At 43.8% G+C, this 14,579-nt stretch overlaps 1 protein-coding gene across 2 annotated transcripts; it reads right to left on the bottom strand.

Moving 5' to 3' along the window:
- Positions 1 to 426: 426 nt before the first annotated feature.
- PTHLH (parathyroid hormone like hormone) lies at positions 427 to 11,776 on the bottom strand. 2 transcript variants are annotated; one of them, XM_065657961.1, is made up of 4 exons: positions 11,694 to 11,776; positions 10,467 to 10,589; positions 4,463 to 4,885; positions 427 to 499 (listed from the first exon to the last, which is right to left on the bottom strand). In XM_065657961.1, the coding sequence occupies exons 2-4, from the start codon at positions 10,565 to 10,567 to the stop codon at positions 490 to 492; spliced, it is 534 nt and encodes a 177-aa protein (XP_065514033.1). In that variant the 5' UTR covers positions 10,568 to 10,589; positions 11,694 to 11,776; the 3' UTR covers positions 427 to 489. The 2 variants fall into 2 exon arrangements, with proteins under 2 accessions (XP_065514033.1, XP_065514041.1); XM_065657969.1 differs by lacking the exon at positions 11,694 to 11,776 and adding an exon at positions 11,132 to 11,215.
- Between the last annotated feature and the right edge of the window lie 2,803 nt (positions 11,777 to 14,579).

The following is a 14,579-nucleotide window of genomic DNA, read 5'->3' as shown; positions in this document are numbered from 1 at the left end:
AATTAGATTATATTTTATTAGACATTCTTTACGAATTTTAAAATACTGCTATTATACATGCACAAAGGAAAATCAGTTTGAACAATTGTATGTAGGCATTCATTGAAGTCAACCAGGAAATGGGAACATCTTATGTCAGTTATCAATGTACTCGATATGTATATCTAAAGTGCATTATGTTACAAAAAATATAGAAAGTCAGCAGCACCAAGATACGTTCACAAAATAAATACACCAGTCAACAAAATAAATTATGTTAAATGTGACAATAATAATTGTCTTAGCCTTAGCAACAAAAAAAAAAAAAAAGAAAAAAGAAAAAAAGAAAATTCACAATAACCAAATGTGCAGTTTCAGAGAGCAATGGGGGAAAAAGTTTTATTCTGAGCATTTACAATATTTACAGGTAATAAATATTTTAATACTTCCCATATGTTCACTATTACAGAATACTGCAATATGTCTTCCAAAAATTTCTTGCTGAAAATGTCAGCGCCTCCTGGAAAGAAAAAAGGACAGAAAAAAAAAAATTAATTTTCACTTCAAATAAATGGACATAAAAGTAATAGCAAGAGTGCCACAGGCTATAACATGTACCTCTTGCTGGTAAACATTTGCAATAATAAGGCCTGTTTATCAGTGCTACAGTTTTAGACATCTTTGCAAGACTTCTACTGTATTTTCTTCAATGCAACGCAGCTAGCAGTATGAAGACTTGCAGTTTGTCATGACACTGAAGCCATCTATTCCAATATATTGTACACTCAAAGAAACAGGAAGGGGCTTTAGTTTTGTTTGGAGCCTTATGCAAGAAGATTCCTGAGTGCTACAGGTAGAAAAATTATATTAACCTATAATAAATAGGCCAAGTGCTAGAAAAGAAAAAAATACAGTTGGAGAAATGAAAAGTTTGTTTTGAAGATAAGAAAAAAGGAGTCCGTATTGAACACTGTGGCAATCATGTCCCTGCTGTGTTAACCTCTTGGGTGTGATGCTAAACTTGTGATTAATATGGTCCCATAGAGGGTCCCACAGGGTCCCACTGACAGACCACCTGTTGGGGAAAGGTCTGTTCATCTTAGATGTATATATTTCTGTGGTGTCATGTATGTGAGTATGCAGTACTCATGCTGTAAAGGCTGCTCAGGTCTTGAACAAACTCTTGACAGCGTATCTCTTAAAGTGCCTGAATGAATGAATGAAAATACTACAATCCTGAAACTTTCACTCTGTGAGACAAAGAACATCTCCTGTTAAGCCCTGACTCCCATTTCATTCAGTCCAAGTTGAAACAGTCAGCTGTGTAGTCCTAAGATTTTGGAGTTTTCTAAGGGATGCTGGCAACCTGGTGTGAGTTATCTACTCCTCCCTTCCTTGTGAAGGCATGAGAACAAAAGCAGAGCCTGCTCCTTCCCTGTCAGTGTGTTACTTATACTACAATATTACTTTAAATTACTTCTTAGTGGTGCTGCAGGAAATGCTGAAGGGTTGGGCTTTTTTTCCCTCTGTCCCTATGAACAACTCATTTCTGTAATGCATGTTGGTTCTTTAGGAAACAGCTTCAGCGTGGAATGTGAAGCTATAGGATGGAGCAGGATTTGCTCTGTTGCTGGGCTGATCACCCAATCTGCGGGTAGCTTTCCACATGGCAGACATGTGTGGGTGTGAGATGCACAAGAAAGCAAATCCTTTGGAGCTTAAGAGGGGTTTTTTTATATGCACATTGAAAGTGAGACTACATCTAACATTAGGGAGTTTACTCATTTGAAAGATTTCTTAGAAAATTAGGTAATAACAGCTTAATTGAATTGGAACAGGAATATAGCTGGAATGTCCATGAGAAATCATTTTTTAAGTGCCTGGAATGGAAATGCTAGCATGGAACTCCTTAATAATTAACTAGCAATATTAGGGTGTATTCAGGCTATATTGCAATATGTATAGTAATGGCGCACAATTCATACAGCATGACTGTATATGTTGCTGCAATACACAGGCCTATTTTTAAGAGGGTGACATCTTCGATTTGGCTTGAATTTTAGGCTTTGTATTAGAGTTTGAGCTAAGCCACATCTTGACAATGGGCTCTGTACTAATGACTACTTGCAAGCTGCTTTCTGTGATTTGGTCTCAGATTTTGCAAGGTTGGCTTCTTTTATGAGATACTTCCTGTAGCAAGTCAGAAGATCTAGAGAGCACATTATTTTTGGTCTTTTTTCTGACCCAATCCCAAAATTTTGGGATCAAGATTGGGTGGGGGAATTAGCATGAGGATTTTAATTCAGTATGTTGAGCAGAAAAGAAGCACAAAGATGCAGTGAAAAACATGCCTAAAGCTTATCTTTGCACTTCCCTGACATTTACCCTGCTGCATTATGCAGACCCACTCGTTCACTGTAAAGTAATGGTGCTTCTCCTAAGCTGCAGCCAGCCTCAGGGGAGCTACGAAAGCAGCTTCTACTGGTGTAACATATGGAAATCCTGTCTGCACACACCTTCCTTGCCCCCCAGCAGCAGATAAAGTAGAAGTTCCTGATCCTGCTCAGTGCAGCTGAGGGGTCAATGTCACTCAGATGTTGTCACCCTTCATCTAAAATGTGCTCTCCCATCTTGTGCCAACAATGGCATAAACAACTACATTGAACCTTATTCCCCCCATCTTAAGTAGATGTCGGGGAAGGAAACTTGCTTTCCTTTAAAGTTTAGAAATTATATATTTTACCAGCCTAGTGGGATAACTACAAGCTTCTATACCAGCAGTTACTTAGGAGCTGAACCAGCATATTATGCTCTGTACATGTGAAGGAGGAATTTCATTTTCCTGGTTTATGGTTTTTCTTTGTTTAATCATCTTCAATTAAGTATCTAAAATATAGCTCCTCTTTAGGAATCTGTTTCTTGCCCAGAAGAAATACTGCATCTTGGTAAAATCAGTAGGTCAAAGCTGGACTGCCTTCAGCAGTCTAGACTCCACAGTAAAGATGACTGCCTTCAGCTTTCTAACCATACTTGAAACAGAAAGGCTGAACTAGGAAAATCAACAGGTTTTTACCTGTAACTCTTTTACATGTCCCATTGGATATACAACCAAAGACAGAGTAGTAAGAAAAAGAAATAAAAGTTGAAATGCCCTGGAATGTTTTTTTCCCTACAGTCAAGATCTAGTTGTGCTGAAGACAGGTGTTATTTATTGGCCACCACAATTCCTTAACATCTGTTGAAACGTCAGGTGTCTCCTTCCTGAGAGTCCCAGAGTGTGTCTTTCCTAAGGTGCTGAGACAAACCAGCCACTTTTACTTCACCAATTACTGCTACAGCCACACTAACTGGTTTATGGTCAGGGACACTGACTGCCGAGGCCCAAATGCCAGTAACTCATGTAGATGTCTCCAGAAGGTGAGGCAATGGAGCATGTTGCAAACTGTGGCCCGTGAAGTTTAACCCAAGACTGGATTGTAGTAAATCCCACAGCTGGTGTCTCTTTCTAAGGGATTTACTGTGAGCAAGTGGCACTCCTCTTATGTCTCTCTTCTGCCAAAGTGAAGGGGAGGAGGAGAGAAAAGGGTGAGCTTTTTGCTGTTGAAAATACAAACATTTAAGGAGAATTGAGGATTGGACTCCTTGGCTCTGTGTGCAAGTGTGCAGACTTCCACTCAAGTTAAGATGACTGCAAGCAGATGAGTTGCTTGGGACACCTAAGCTGAAGTCTTCAGCTCACCACTGCCCTGAAAACCCATCATTGTCATACATGAGGGAAGCACGTCTCTCTCCAAAAGCAATGCTCAACATTTTTCAACAGCAACGTAATTGTTTCATGAGCTGGTGAAAAGATGGAACTGTATTCAAAAGTCCTAATGGCAGGGAAAATTTTATGGTGAAAGGCTGGTCTGCGTTGTTTGCAGATATTACTAAGAGCTAAATTTTCCATATCCTTCCCTAAGGTTAAACAATAAAACGAAAAACTGTAAAGTAAGAGTAGGAAACTTGCCAAAAAGGGGAGGCTTTGAGAGGGAGGAAAGAAAGCTTCACCATTTTATAGATGCAGAGCCTTAAATAAAATTCAAAGTTTTCAATCTGCTGAGGCCCAAGTGTGGGACCAATATCTGTTGTGAGAGACATTATGGTTAAAAGAGGAAAGAAAATTTTAATGGCTATGACGTGCTTTCTTTTCGCAGAAATTACTACTCACTCAGCTTCAGGAAGCTCATTTTGGCAATAGTTGGTTTACTTGAGTTGTTTGTCATAGGAAAAGAAGACTTTATCACCAATGCAAAGTGGAAAGGGAACTTACCTCCAGAAAGCACCTTGAGATTGTGCTCTGCTTGAAAAGCCACTGTACAGTTATGAGCACAAAGATGTGCTATTACTCTAAGTTTGAGTGAGGCATTGGCCTCTCACACTGAAGGATAACAATTTCAATAAATGTATGATATGCTCCCTAAAATTATATAGCAAAATTTACCTTAAATTGTCATTATGTGTGGTAACAGAGTTGTCCAAGAGTGGGCTCACGGTCACACTGCTTCCATACATGTCAGAATTTAGCCAAGCTGAGCGAGCTCGCCTCTTTTTCTTCTCTTGTTCCTTACGTTTTCCAGGCTTTGCTTTCTTTTTCTTCCCTGATACCTTCAGGGGTTGCTCCTTGTAGGTCTGTGATTTGTTTGTCTCCTGAGTTAGGTATCTCCCCTCATCTTCACTACCAAATCGGACAGGGTAGTTCTTCGTGTTGGTAGCAGGCTTAGGGTTAGGTGAAACCTCTGAAGTTGCACGAATTTCTGCAGTGTTGACACCTTCAATTAAATTTTGAAGGAATATTCTTCTTCGTAAGTCTTGGATTGACTTGCCCTTGTCATGCAATAGCTGGTGCTCTGATACAGCTCGTTTGCTAAAGAAAGAGAAGAGAGGAGGGAAAAAAAAAAAAAAAAAAGTAGAATTTGGTTATTGCCCAGTACTTGGCAGAACTCCTCTCTCCTCTGGCAGTGGTGGCCACAATGACTGTGTACCAGCTCTCAGGACTGGAAACATCCAGTTAAATCAGACTGCGGGAGCAAGCCTTGCTTCTCAGAGTAGCTGCTCCCTCCAGAGAAGGGAAAGATATAAGTGAGTAATAATTCTCAGCTGACCGATCACACACCACTGGACCTGAAGTTGGACTAGTCAGTGCTCTGATCTAGGAAAGCATTACAGCTCTTAATATATCACACTTCAGGCAGTAAAAGCAGGAAAGCATCCATCAGAGACAGAAAAACTGAAAGGGTCAGATAATGAAGCATTGTAGTCAAGAAAGAGAAGGAATAACAAGTACTTATACTGAAGCTGGAAGCGGTGTTTGTACAGCATCATTCTAATAATTTTCTTCTGCTCGGTCATGTACTTCAAAAACATAACTAAATACGTAAAACTGCATTTCATTTCTAAATTTAAATAAGTTCAGTGGAAGGAGTGTAACGGAAAATGTTCAAATTTGGGTGCCTAAAATGTGGGCACTTCAGTCCATGATAAACTGTTCAGGGAGGCAACAGCATGAGCATCAGCAGAGATGAGCCTCAGCCACTCCTGTTGATTTTACTGCTTGGCCACTTGTGTCTAATTATGGTTTGAGATGCCTTTCTAGTATTCCTTTAAGTGCAACCTTTTGGGGCCGAAATTATTCTCTGCTGTGCTCTCTGAGTTTTATGCTAGCTCTCTTCACTGGATCTTCTTCAAGAGCGTCCCAGTTTGTTTGAGTCAATCTCTGGCATTTTTCCAGAATTTGTGACATTCTGCTTCACTAGCCCCTGTTTCATTTTCAAGAAACTGGGAGATGGTTAGCTACCTGTCTTTTAGAGACATCGTACTGGCAAAGAATGTATGAAACATCTGAGGAAAGAAGATAAAAATGGCACCTGCATAATAAATAACCGTGAGAAAATACATGCTTTTTCCTTGGTGAGGGATAGACGCACAGCTGCACTGTGAACTACAGAAAGAGCACAAGATGGGATTTTAGCTGTGTTCCCATGAATGCTATAATACAGTTTATCCTTCCAATTGCCCTACTTCAGTGTGCTGCAATTGGCCATGTATCCTCTCATCTTGCATCAAGGTACTGCATGTGACTGGATTCTTACTGACCAAAGAAAATGAATTCACTGCCTTGCCTGTCATACAATCAGTTAGCTGGATAAGAAGCTGTTTCTGCATGTGGGTGAAATGGGAGAAGACACATAACTGTGAGTGAATATTCCTTCCTTCCATCCCAACCGTAATTGTTCCATCACGTTACCAGGTTTCAAAATGTGGTGGACACAGATATTATGCTAAATGATTAGGAGTGTTCTACAATTTATCTTCAGCCAAACTACTTAGATTTGTGATTTGCTTAACACTAGAGACATTTGGAACTGGCAACTTCAACTAGCATTGGTTTAAGAGCTTCCCATTCACTTTTGCCTTTGTAGATCTGCACTTTCTGAGTATTGGGTTCAAGTGATGCGTTTGAGTGATATTACATCTCTGTAACTCAGTATAAAATTCAAACAGCAGCTTTCACCCATTCCACAATGAGATTGAAAGATGACTGTTGTTTTCACATGAAGTGATGAAGTAGGGATACTTGCTCAAAATCAGGCCTAGATATATCCAGGTTTGTGAGCATACATTTGACCAAAAATTGTCTGTATTTTAAGCATCTTAAAATCAGTTTTGGATTACTTCAGGCTTTAGGGAAATGTTTTATACCCTTCAACTCAATGTCCCTAAGCTAAAATGTGATATGAATAATACTGAGTGGAACCTATATGGTTTCTTTCTCTTCAGTGAAGCTGTGACCATTAACACAAGCTCAAAACCTCCCCAGGAGAATTTTTTTGACCAGTGCACTCCCTGAAGCTCTCCAATAGCAATGTCTAACAACCTTCTGGTTGAAGTCAGTCTGATTTGCAAGTATGCCAATAAAACTAGCACCTTGGCCTCCTCTGAGTGGCATCCTTCTGTGCTGCTTTTGCCAGGATATTTGCATGGGAAATGCAGTTCCCCTTTCACTCCTCTAGTTTATAAAAAGCATACAAAATCTTAGTGCTTTACTGAGTCTAAAACAGTATGTCTCATATGATGAGCAAAGCTTTCCTATTGCCTCTTGTAACCTACCAAGGATAATTCCTTTTAACACAGGCAACGTAAAGCTGCCTTAATCCTGTAATGTGTTCTTGGTCAATTTACCCACTGTGACAAAATCTTGGATTTCTAAAGCCTGTTATTAAAGTATGCTTGATTGAAAAGCTATTCCATTTTACAGAGCTGAAACCTAAAGATCTGGTTCCACTACACACAGGGCAGTCAAACAGCATTACAAGATCTACATCTTGAGTGAGTATGCATTTCCAAAATAATGCAAGGATTGACGTATGAGGGGTTAGTAAGCCAAAGAGGGTGGGTTTCTGTTTAAATGTCTGTATGATATTTAGCACCAAGTCTGGCCCCAAATAACATTCTGCTATTCCAGATGATTGTATAACATTACGTAGTGTTATATTTCACATGACTTTCATTACTCAGCCAGACTTCAGGATTACCTTTTGCCTACCAATTTCCTTTGCATGCTCTAGATCAGAAATCTTCTCAAAATGAAGAGGATGTGGTAGATACATATCTCTTTGACCTTCTGCCTTAGTTATGCAAACAACTTCTGTGTTTGTAAATCAGGGAAAAATACTTGCCCAAGAAGGCTGATGTAAGAAGTGCTTCATAATGGAGATATCAACAATATTTCACCCACACAGGCAGAGGAGGAAGGCAATGGAAACTGGAATGATTGCATTCACATATTTGGTACGGTATTTAAAAAAAACATTAAGCTGTTAAGGTTAAAATGACCCACTAGAGGTCCCTTCCATTCTTCTACAAAATGTGCCTCTCATTCAAGGAAAAGCAGTCTGACCCCAAACCAAGTGCACTAAGTGCTAAGCTTACATGTGGTGGGCACTTCCGAGAGAAGGATATTCGTGGTTTGTATTTGACTGGAGTCTCCTCTGTATCCAAGTGAACTATGCACATACAAGACAAGGTCTCATTGTGGGAAAAATCTAGAAATCTATAACTTGTGACTATTCTGCCTTAATGTACTTCTAGATAAGCTGTGCTATTCAGGCATATTCCTTCTTCATTTTTTTTTTTTGCTGGCTATCTGGTGTCTCCGAGAGGCAACATTCTTCAAGTGACAACTTTCTGTCTCAGAGTTGCTCTTATTTAACTGTTATTGTCCTTGACTATTCGTGTTGGATCTGATCATAAGTTCAGCAAAATAACTGGGAAGGATTTGGTCAGCTCTCTGTCTGGATTTTGCAAGAACAAGTGCCCTTGCCCCTGGCTCCAAAGGGAGTGAAAACTGCTCAACCTATCTCAGGGTTAGGAAAAATATTTTCAGATGATCTGGGGACATGATGCTGCAGTGTCTGGGCATGCTGATAAAAATATCTAATTTCTCTTTGAGGCACTACTGGGTTTCTCGGAAGTTCTTTAGCAGCTGAAGTGTTTCTATGACAAATAATATGTCTGGCAATCTTTTCTTGGGACAGTTTGCTACTGCTTTCCATGGGAGATTTGTCTCAGTAAAGCTGTAGAACCAGGCCTATGTAATTTTTATTATTTTTGCATGGTTATAATAATGTGCTTCAGTATTTTCATCCATTACTAGTTTAAGCCTTTGACTGAAAAAAAAATCTCTAGGCTTAAGTGAGTTATTAACCATTAACTCTAGGAATGGTCTGTGGTGATATTAAAACAGGACACATGTTTGAGTGTGGTGTCTGTGTTTGTACTGTACCCACAAACAAAACTATGTGAATGCCACTAACTGACAGCTAACTGGTTTCTTGTGTGTGTTTTACATGCCATAGCAAAGAGGGAGCTGAGAAATGCATTTTGACTATTTAGTTTCCACTTCCCCGTACTCCCCCCCCCCACCAGAACAGAATGGGGATGTTAGGAAGACCTCTAATCCTGACCTTTAAAAACAAGTGTTAGAACAAAACTAACTTCAAAAACAGAGAGAGTAATTCTTAGCAAATCTAACTTTAAAAACAACAAAAAAATTGGCTTACATCCAGTTCAGAGTTTCCTAGCCAAGAAAATAACAGCATTTGACTGTACTTCAAAAATTTTCATTTTTATTTCTGAAGAAGTTTGATTCCTCTATATACAAAAAGAAGAAAATGGTCTCAGATGAAAGAAATAGCTCAACAATTGTTTGCAGGAGTACAAAAGAGCTAAGCACTAATAGGCTGGGAAGAATACACTGTAGCATTATGAGCAATAACATGTTCTACACAAATTGCTGTAAGAGATTTGTAATAGCTGTCTGACTGGTGCCAAAGTTTAGGTGTGTCTGAAGTCAGTTCACCTGGGGGATTTTTTTTTGTTGCTTAAATGGCAGAGGAAGTGGTATTTGAATATCTTGTCCTTACGCATGTAATAAAACAGTTACAAGGAAACCCATCTGAAGTTAAGTTTGCTGTGTCATGTTTCCCCGTAAATTGTGATCGGATTTTCCAAATCTCTTTCTCCAATCTGACTTCCTTTTGAACTTATTAACAATACAGCCCTCCACAGTATGACTGAAGTGTTTCTTCCTTAGAAAATCTGATGCAAGTCCAGTGAAAGCCAGAGAGTTAGATGTGTGAGGCAGCTGCTCCTACATCAGCCCAGTGGCTACTCTTCTGCACTTTGCGTAGGGGTATTAGCATAAACCGTGTTGATCATTTTGGAAGAAGCAAAAAGGTCATTTCCTGAACAGACTCTCTTAAGTTACATTATCATTTATCAAAAAGTATGCCTCTGTCTCCAAGTCAGATACTGGACTCCCTTTGGATTTTTTTTTCTGAAGTGGCAGAAATCCAAATACATTGTTCATTACTTCAGTTTCATGGTGGCCCTCACGACTGCATGCTTCCCCTACCCTTATCAATATTGGCTCCATGCCAGTGCCAGAGAAGTATATACACTTAGTGTAACACACAGCGGTTTGATAAAACGGGATGCTCCCTACTAGGACCCCCCCGGGTGCAGAAAGGTGCACGGACAGTAGCACATACTAGACACAGCTGCATTGCTGCTCCCCTCGGAAGAAGAGACTCTCAGCTTTAACATCTCCTTCCCAAAAGTTGTATAAGGTCAGACAGCTGAAAATCGCCCTTTCCCTGCCCCGAGAGCACTCTGCCTATCACTTAGACATCACCGGTGAGCACCTGGGGCAGGTAATCCGGGAGCGCCGCTGGAGGCTGCAACCCTCCACCCCCACCGCCCGGGCCGGCAGCGCCGGTGCCGACGGCGGGAGTTCCCGCCACCGCCACCGGCTCTGCCGGCCCGGGGTGGCACCCAGCCACCTCCCTCCCCACCCGCACCGTCACCGAAGCGAGGAAAAAAAAAAAAAAAAAAAAACCCCACCAAAACCAAAAAAACCCCAACAACAAAACACCAGAGAAACTCACAGTCTGCGGCTGATCCCCTCTACTGATCTCCCGTAAGAAGGCACGGAATAACTCAGCAGAAACACTGCGAAACTCCACTGCTGGAAGAGTTTAGTGAACATTGTATCCTCCGGGTCTTAAAACCTGCAAGGAAAGGGAGATCAGTCCCCAGGGACACATGCGCCAGTGCCGTCCTCAAGCAGACCCCGCTATCGGCTCTACCAGCTCCCAGGCTGTGAAGGAAAAACAAACTTTCTGAACTTTCGTCAGCGGCTCAGTTCTTCCAAACTTCGCTCCGTCTCTCTCCCTTCCTTGGTCTCTGCCTCTCTCCCTCCCTTTCTTCCTCCTTCCCTCCCTCCCTCTCTCTCTGCCTATCGCTGCCCCGAGGCAAGGGCTCTCTCAATACTCGTTTAAAAAACCATCTAGCTCATACTTGAATCGAGTTAGAGAACGCGTCCGTTTGTCTCCCTGAGGCGTGTTCAATTCTAATCCGCTAAACCGCTGTCTCAGGGCTTTACGTTAGAGTAGAAGCCCTCTTTGCAGATAAGGAAAGATTCCTAAAAGTCAGCTCAGCTACTCCCTTCTCTGTAAACACACGCGCGGACATACACACACGCACACATACAGCGATTCAGGCCGGGGGGGTGCAGATGGAAATGCATCTATACATCTGTCTTTAAATATACCTCTGAAAAAAAAAAGTCAGGTTCACGTCCTCTGCTTCCGGAAGGCTGGGTCCACAACAGTGGTAAGCACAGGGAACTCAAGCAAAGAGCGATGCCTTGGTGGAGAGCCCGAGAGGTTTAAGAGGAGCGGTAGCCCGGGGAGGCTCAGAGGCTGGGAAGCATGCTTGGCTCCGCAGGTTGGATTGGGCTGGAACCTGCGATGTTCACACGCTCCGAAGCAGCCTCTGGGAGACCTGCGGGAGGACGGATGGTTTTGCAAAGAGATGGCGCCCTAGGAACATGTGCGGAGAGCGCAAGAGCCCGGACAGGATACCCACAGCCAAAGACTAGAAGTCAGCGCTTCCCGGGACCGGAATCAAAAATCAGCGATGAAAGGGAGACACCCGACAGCACATGCACTCGGCAAACCCTAAGGACGCCGGCCAAGCTCTTCACATCTTCTGCAGCCGAGCTCCTCTCTCTCTCCCTCCACCTCTCCCTTTCTGTGTTTACCCCTAGGTCAGCGCCTCCCCTGCCGCAGCACAGTGGAAAGGGCGATCCCCCCACCAGTGGGAGCACTTACTAGATCAAGCCCAAAAGCCCAGCCTGGGACCGTTGCCGCCTTTCCTTTCGCACACCTACAGTTGTTCGTCGCAGTTCCTCTATTAGCTGGAGGGCTGATTCCTAATGATGTTAATTGTACGCTAGTAAAGGGGAGGGGGGGCTAAGTGGGAGGGACTCGCCGTCTATGAACACAGGCGCTCCTGGCCAAAAAAGTAAATTAGTGGAAAGTTTTCTCCTCCTCTCCCCTCTCCCCTTTCGCCTTCCACTTCTCGGTCCGTCAGTCTGGCCTGAGCGTTGCAAATATCTGTGGCAGGTTGCGTTGCTGTACGAGGCGGGTTGCGGCGCGGGGTTGAGGGAGCGGCGGCGGAGGCGGCCGGAGCGGCGGGAGCGCGGCCACCGCCCCGGTACCCCGCCGGGGACCGACCGCCACCCCCCATCGGCAGCCCCGCAGCCCCCGACGGAGGGATCAACTTTTTCCATCACGGGAAAACACTTATGTAAAAACCAAAGGTAACACAATCCGCCCCTTCATGCAGCTTCATTGCGCAAGAAACTGCCCCTGGCTATTACGAAGTAAGGTACGGTGACAAAGCCGGGGGGGTTTGGTGCACCCCTTACCCCCACCTCCCGGCGGGTCTTCGAAAGGGAAATACTTGGCAAGTCAATCTCCTGTTTGACTGCAGAGGATGGGCTCCCCGCACGCTGTGGCCCTGCCCAGGCGGACAGCAACACCTGGGGACACCGGCTCCGTGCCGGTGGCATCCCGGGAGCCCTCACCCCTCCGCGGGGCTCCGCTCCACGCCCCGCCAAAACCTACCCGGAGCCACCTGCCCGCGGGCACCGGCCGCTCTCCCCAGGTACGGAGGGGTCGGTGGTTTCTGCCACTCACAACCTGATTTACAGCAAATGCTTTCCCAACATCCTCAGAAGCCACAACAAAACTCTGAGGTGTGCCGGCTGGTTTCTCCTTCTCATTGTCTGCCCGTATTAAGGAACGCTTTCTGGAGAAAACTGAGGTGCAGAGCAAACTATTTTTCCACCTGCAGGTTATTTTTTGTTCCACGACACTTGCTGCCACAGTTTAAAAGCCCAGGTCCTCAACCAAATTTCATGCTATACAGGGAAATAAAACCGAAAACTTAAGACCTGAAATAGAAATAATGCTGAAAACATTAAAACGTTTATGCTGTAAATAAATTCCCTGAACACCTGGTAGGCTATAAATTAAAGTGTATGGCTAATATGCTTCTTTGATTTACATTGCCCTTTCGACTAATTAAAAATAATTGTAAGATCCCCTGAAAACAGCTCCCACACACTCACAGGTCTATTGCTCATGTTAAAGGCAAAGTGTCCATCAAATATTTTTAGAATTTCCTTTCCCCCAGAAATAAAAAAAACGACCAACCAACCAAACAAAAAACCCCACACCAAAAAAACCCAAACACCACCCTAACCCTTACAGACTCAGGAAAAATAAATAGCTTTTATAAACTTGGAGCAGTGAAGTTTCTTCACAATTTATTACTTCACCTTTTCCTTGAGTTACAGCCCTCTGTGCCTCTCAGAGATCACCCTGGCCAATAGTGGTTGATCTTCTCAGCAATCGCTTCCAAAACTATGTTCTATCCTTTAGAAAAAGAAAAAAAAATAGTGAAATAAATCAAAAAAAAGTAATACTATTCAAAATAAATCCAGCTCTACAGAGTTTTTACTCTGCTTGCAACAGATTAGTGCTAAATAAAGGGTGTTAAAAGCAGGTGCTTTTCTCCCTTGCTGCTCTTTTTTATTATGAAGAACAGAAGCTTCTCCTAATATATATAGTGAGGGAGACCCTTCTCTATCGCTTTTATTGAAAAGACCCAACTTGTGACATCACGAACCACCTTCCTATGGCTGAGTTTGCCTCATCTCTGCCTCAGTGGGCTTGGGAAAAAAAAAAAAAAAAAAAAAAAAAAAAAAAAAAGAAGAAAAAACCAACAACTATGGCTTTGCTAATATGGCAGGAACTGAGCAGTGCCAAACCCCTTTAGGAGACTTACTATCAGACCATGATACCATGCCCTTTCCCCCTTCCCCCCCCCCCCCCAAAGACTCTCATCTGCTGCAACAACAGGCGCAGCCTTCGTTCTCCTGCCACCTACACAAATACTTAACCCGTGAGCAAACTCCTCCTGGTACCTAGCCTCACCGCAACCTGAGCCCTCCTCCGTGGCAGGATGGGGCGAAAAATCCCCTCTGCCAGGGTTTAAACCTCCCTTTTCCCTGCCGGATGGAGCCCGGCCGGCTCCGCGGAGCGGGGGATGCGCACCCAAGGAAGCGGCTGCCGGGAGGGACCCGCCGCCACCTGCAGCATCTCACCCCGCCGGTCCCCGCCGCGCCTCCCTACCAGCTCCGGGTGTCCTCTGGCCTCAGACGGGTGAGAGGATGAGGCTGGACAAGAGGAAGGAGCGGCGGAGCCATGCTTTGGCACAGGTGTGCCCACACCTGTGCCAAAGCATCTCTCCGCGCATGGGCCACCCCCGGGCAAGGCTGATCCCGTGTCTAGGAGCTGGGAAAAGGCACAATTTTGTCCGGATTTCACCTGCCGGGGCCTCGGTTACCGCAGGGCTCCCAGCCAAGGCGAGGCGCTTGCGGCGGCTGCTTGTTTTCCCAGCCGGGGTGCACGGAGGGACCGGTCGTTTTGTCGGACCTGAAAAAGGCTTCAGTCACAGGGAGGTGAGGCAAAACCCTGTGTTTGCCTTTCTGGTCAAGTCCTCCCTGCCGCGACAAGGCAAACCTTATCATTTAAGGTGCTATGCCTCTCTTTTCTACCCCTTTCCTGCCTCAAAGACAATGAGATTTTGGAGAGATGCCGCGCTTGGCTTCTGCCTTCTTTTTCCATACGTATAAACAGGCATAAATC

This window comes from Caloenas nicobarica, chromosome 1 (genome assembly GCF_036013445.1).
Source record: "Caloenas nicobarica isolate bCalNic1 chromosome 1, bCalNic1.hap1, whole genome shotgun sequence".
Taxonomy (NCBI): domain Eukaryota; kingdom Metazoa; phylum Chordata; class Aves; order Columbiformes; family Columbidae; genus Caloenas; species Caloenas nicobarica.
This window is presented reverse-complemented; position numbering and strand designations above follow the sequence as displayed.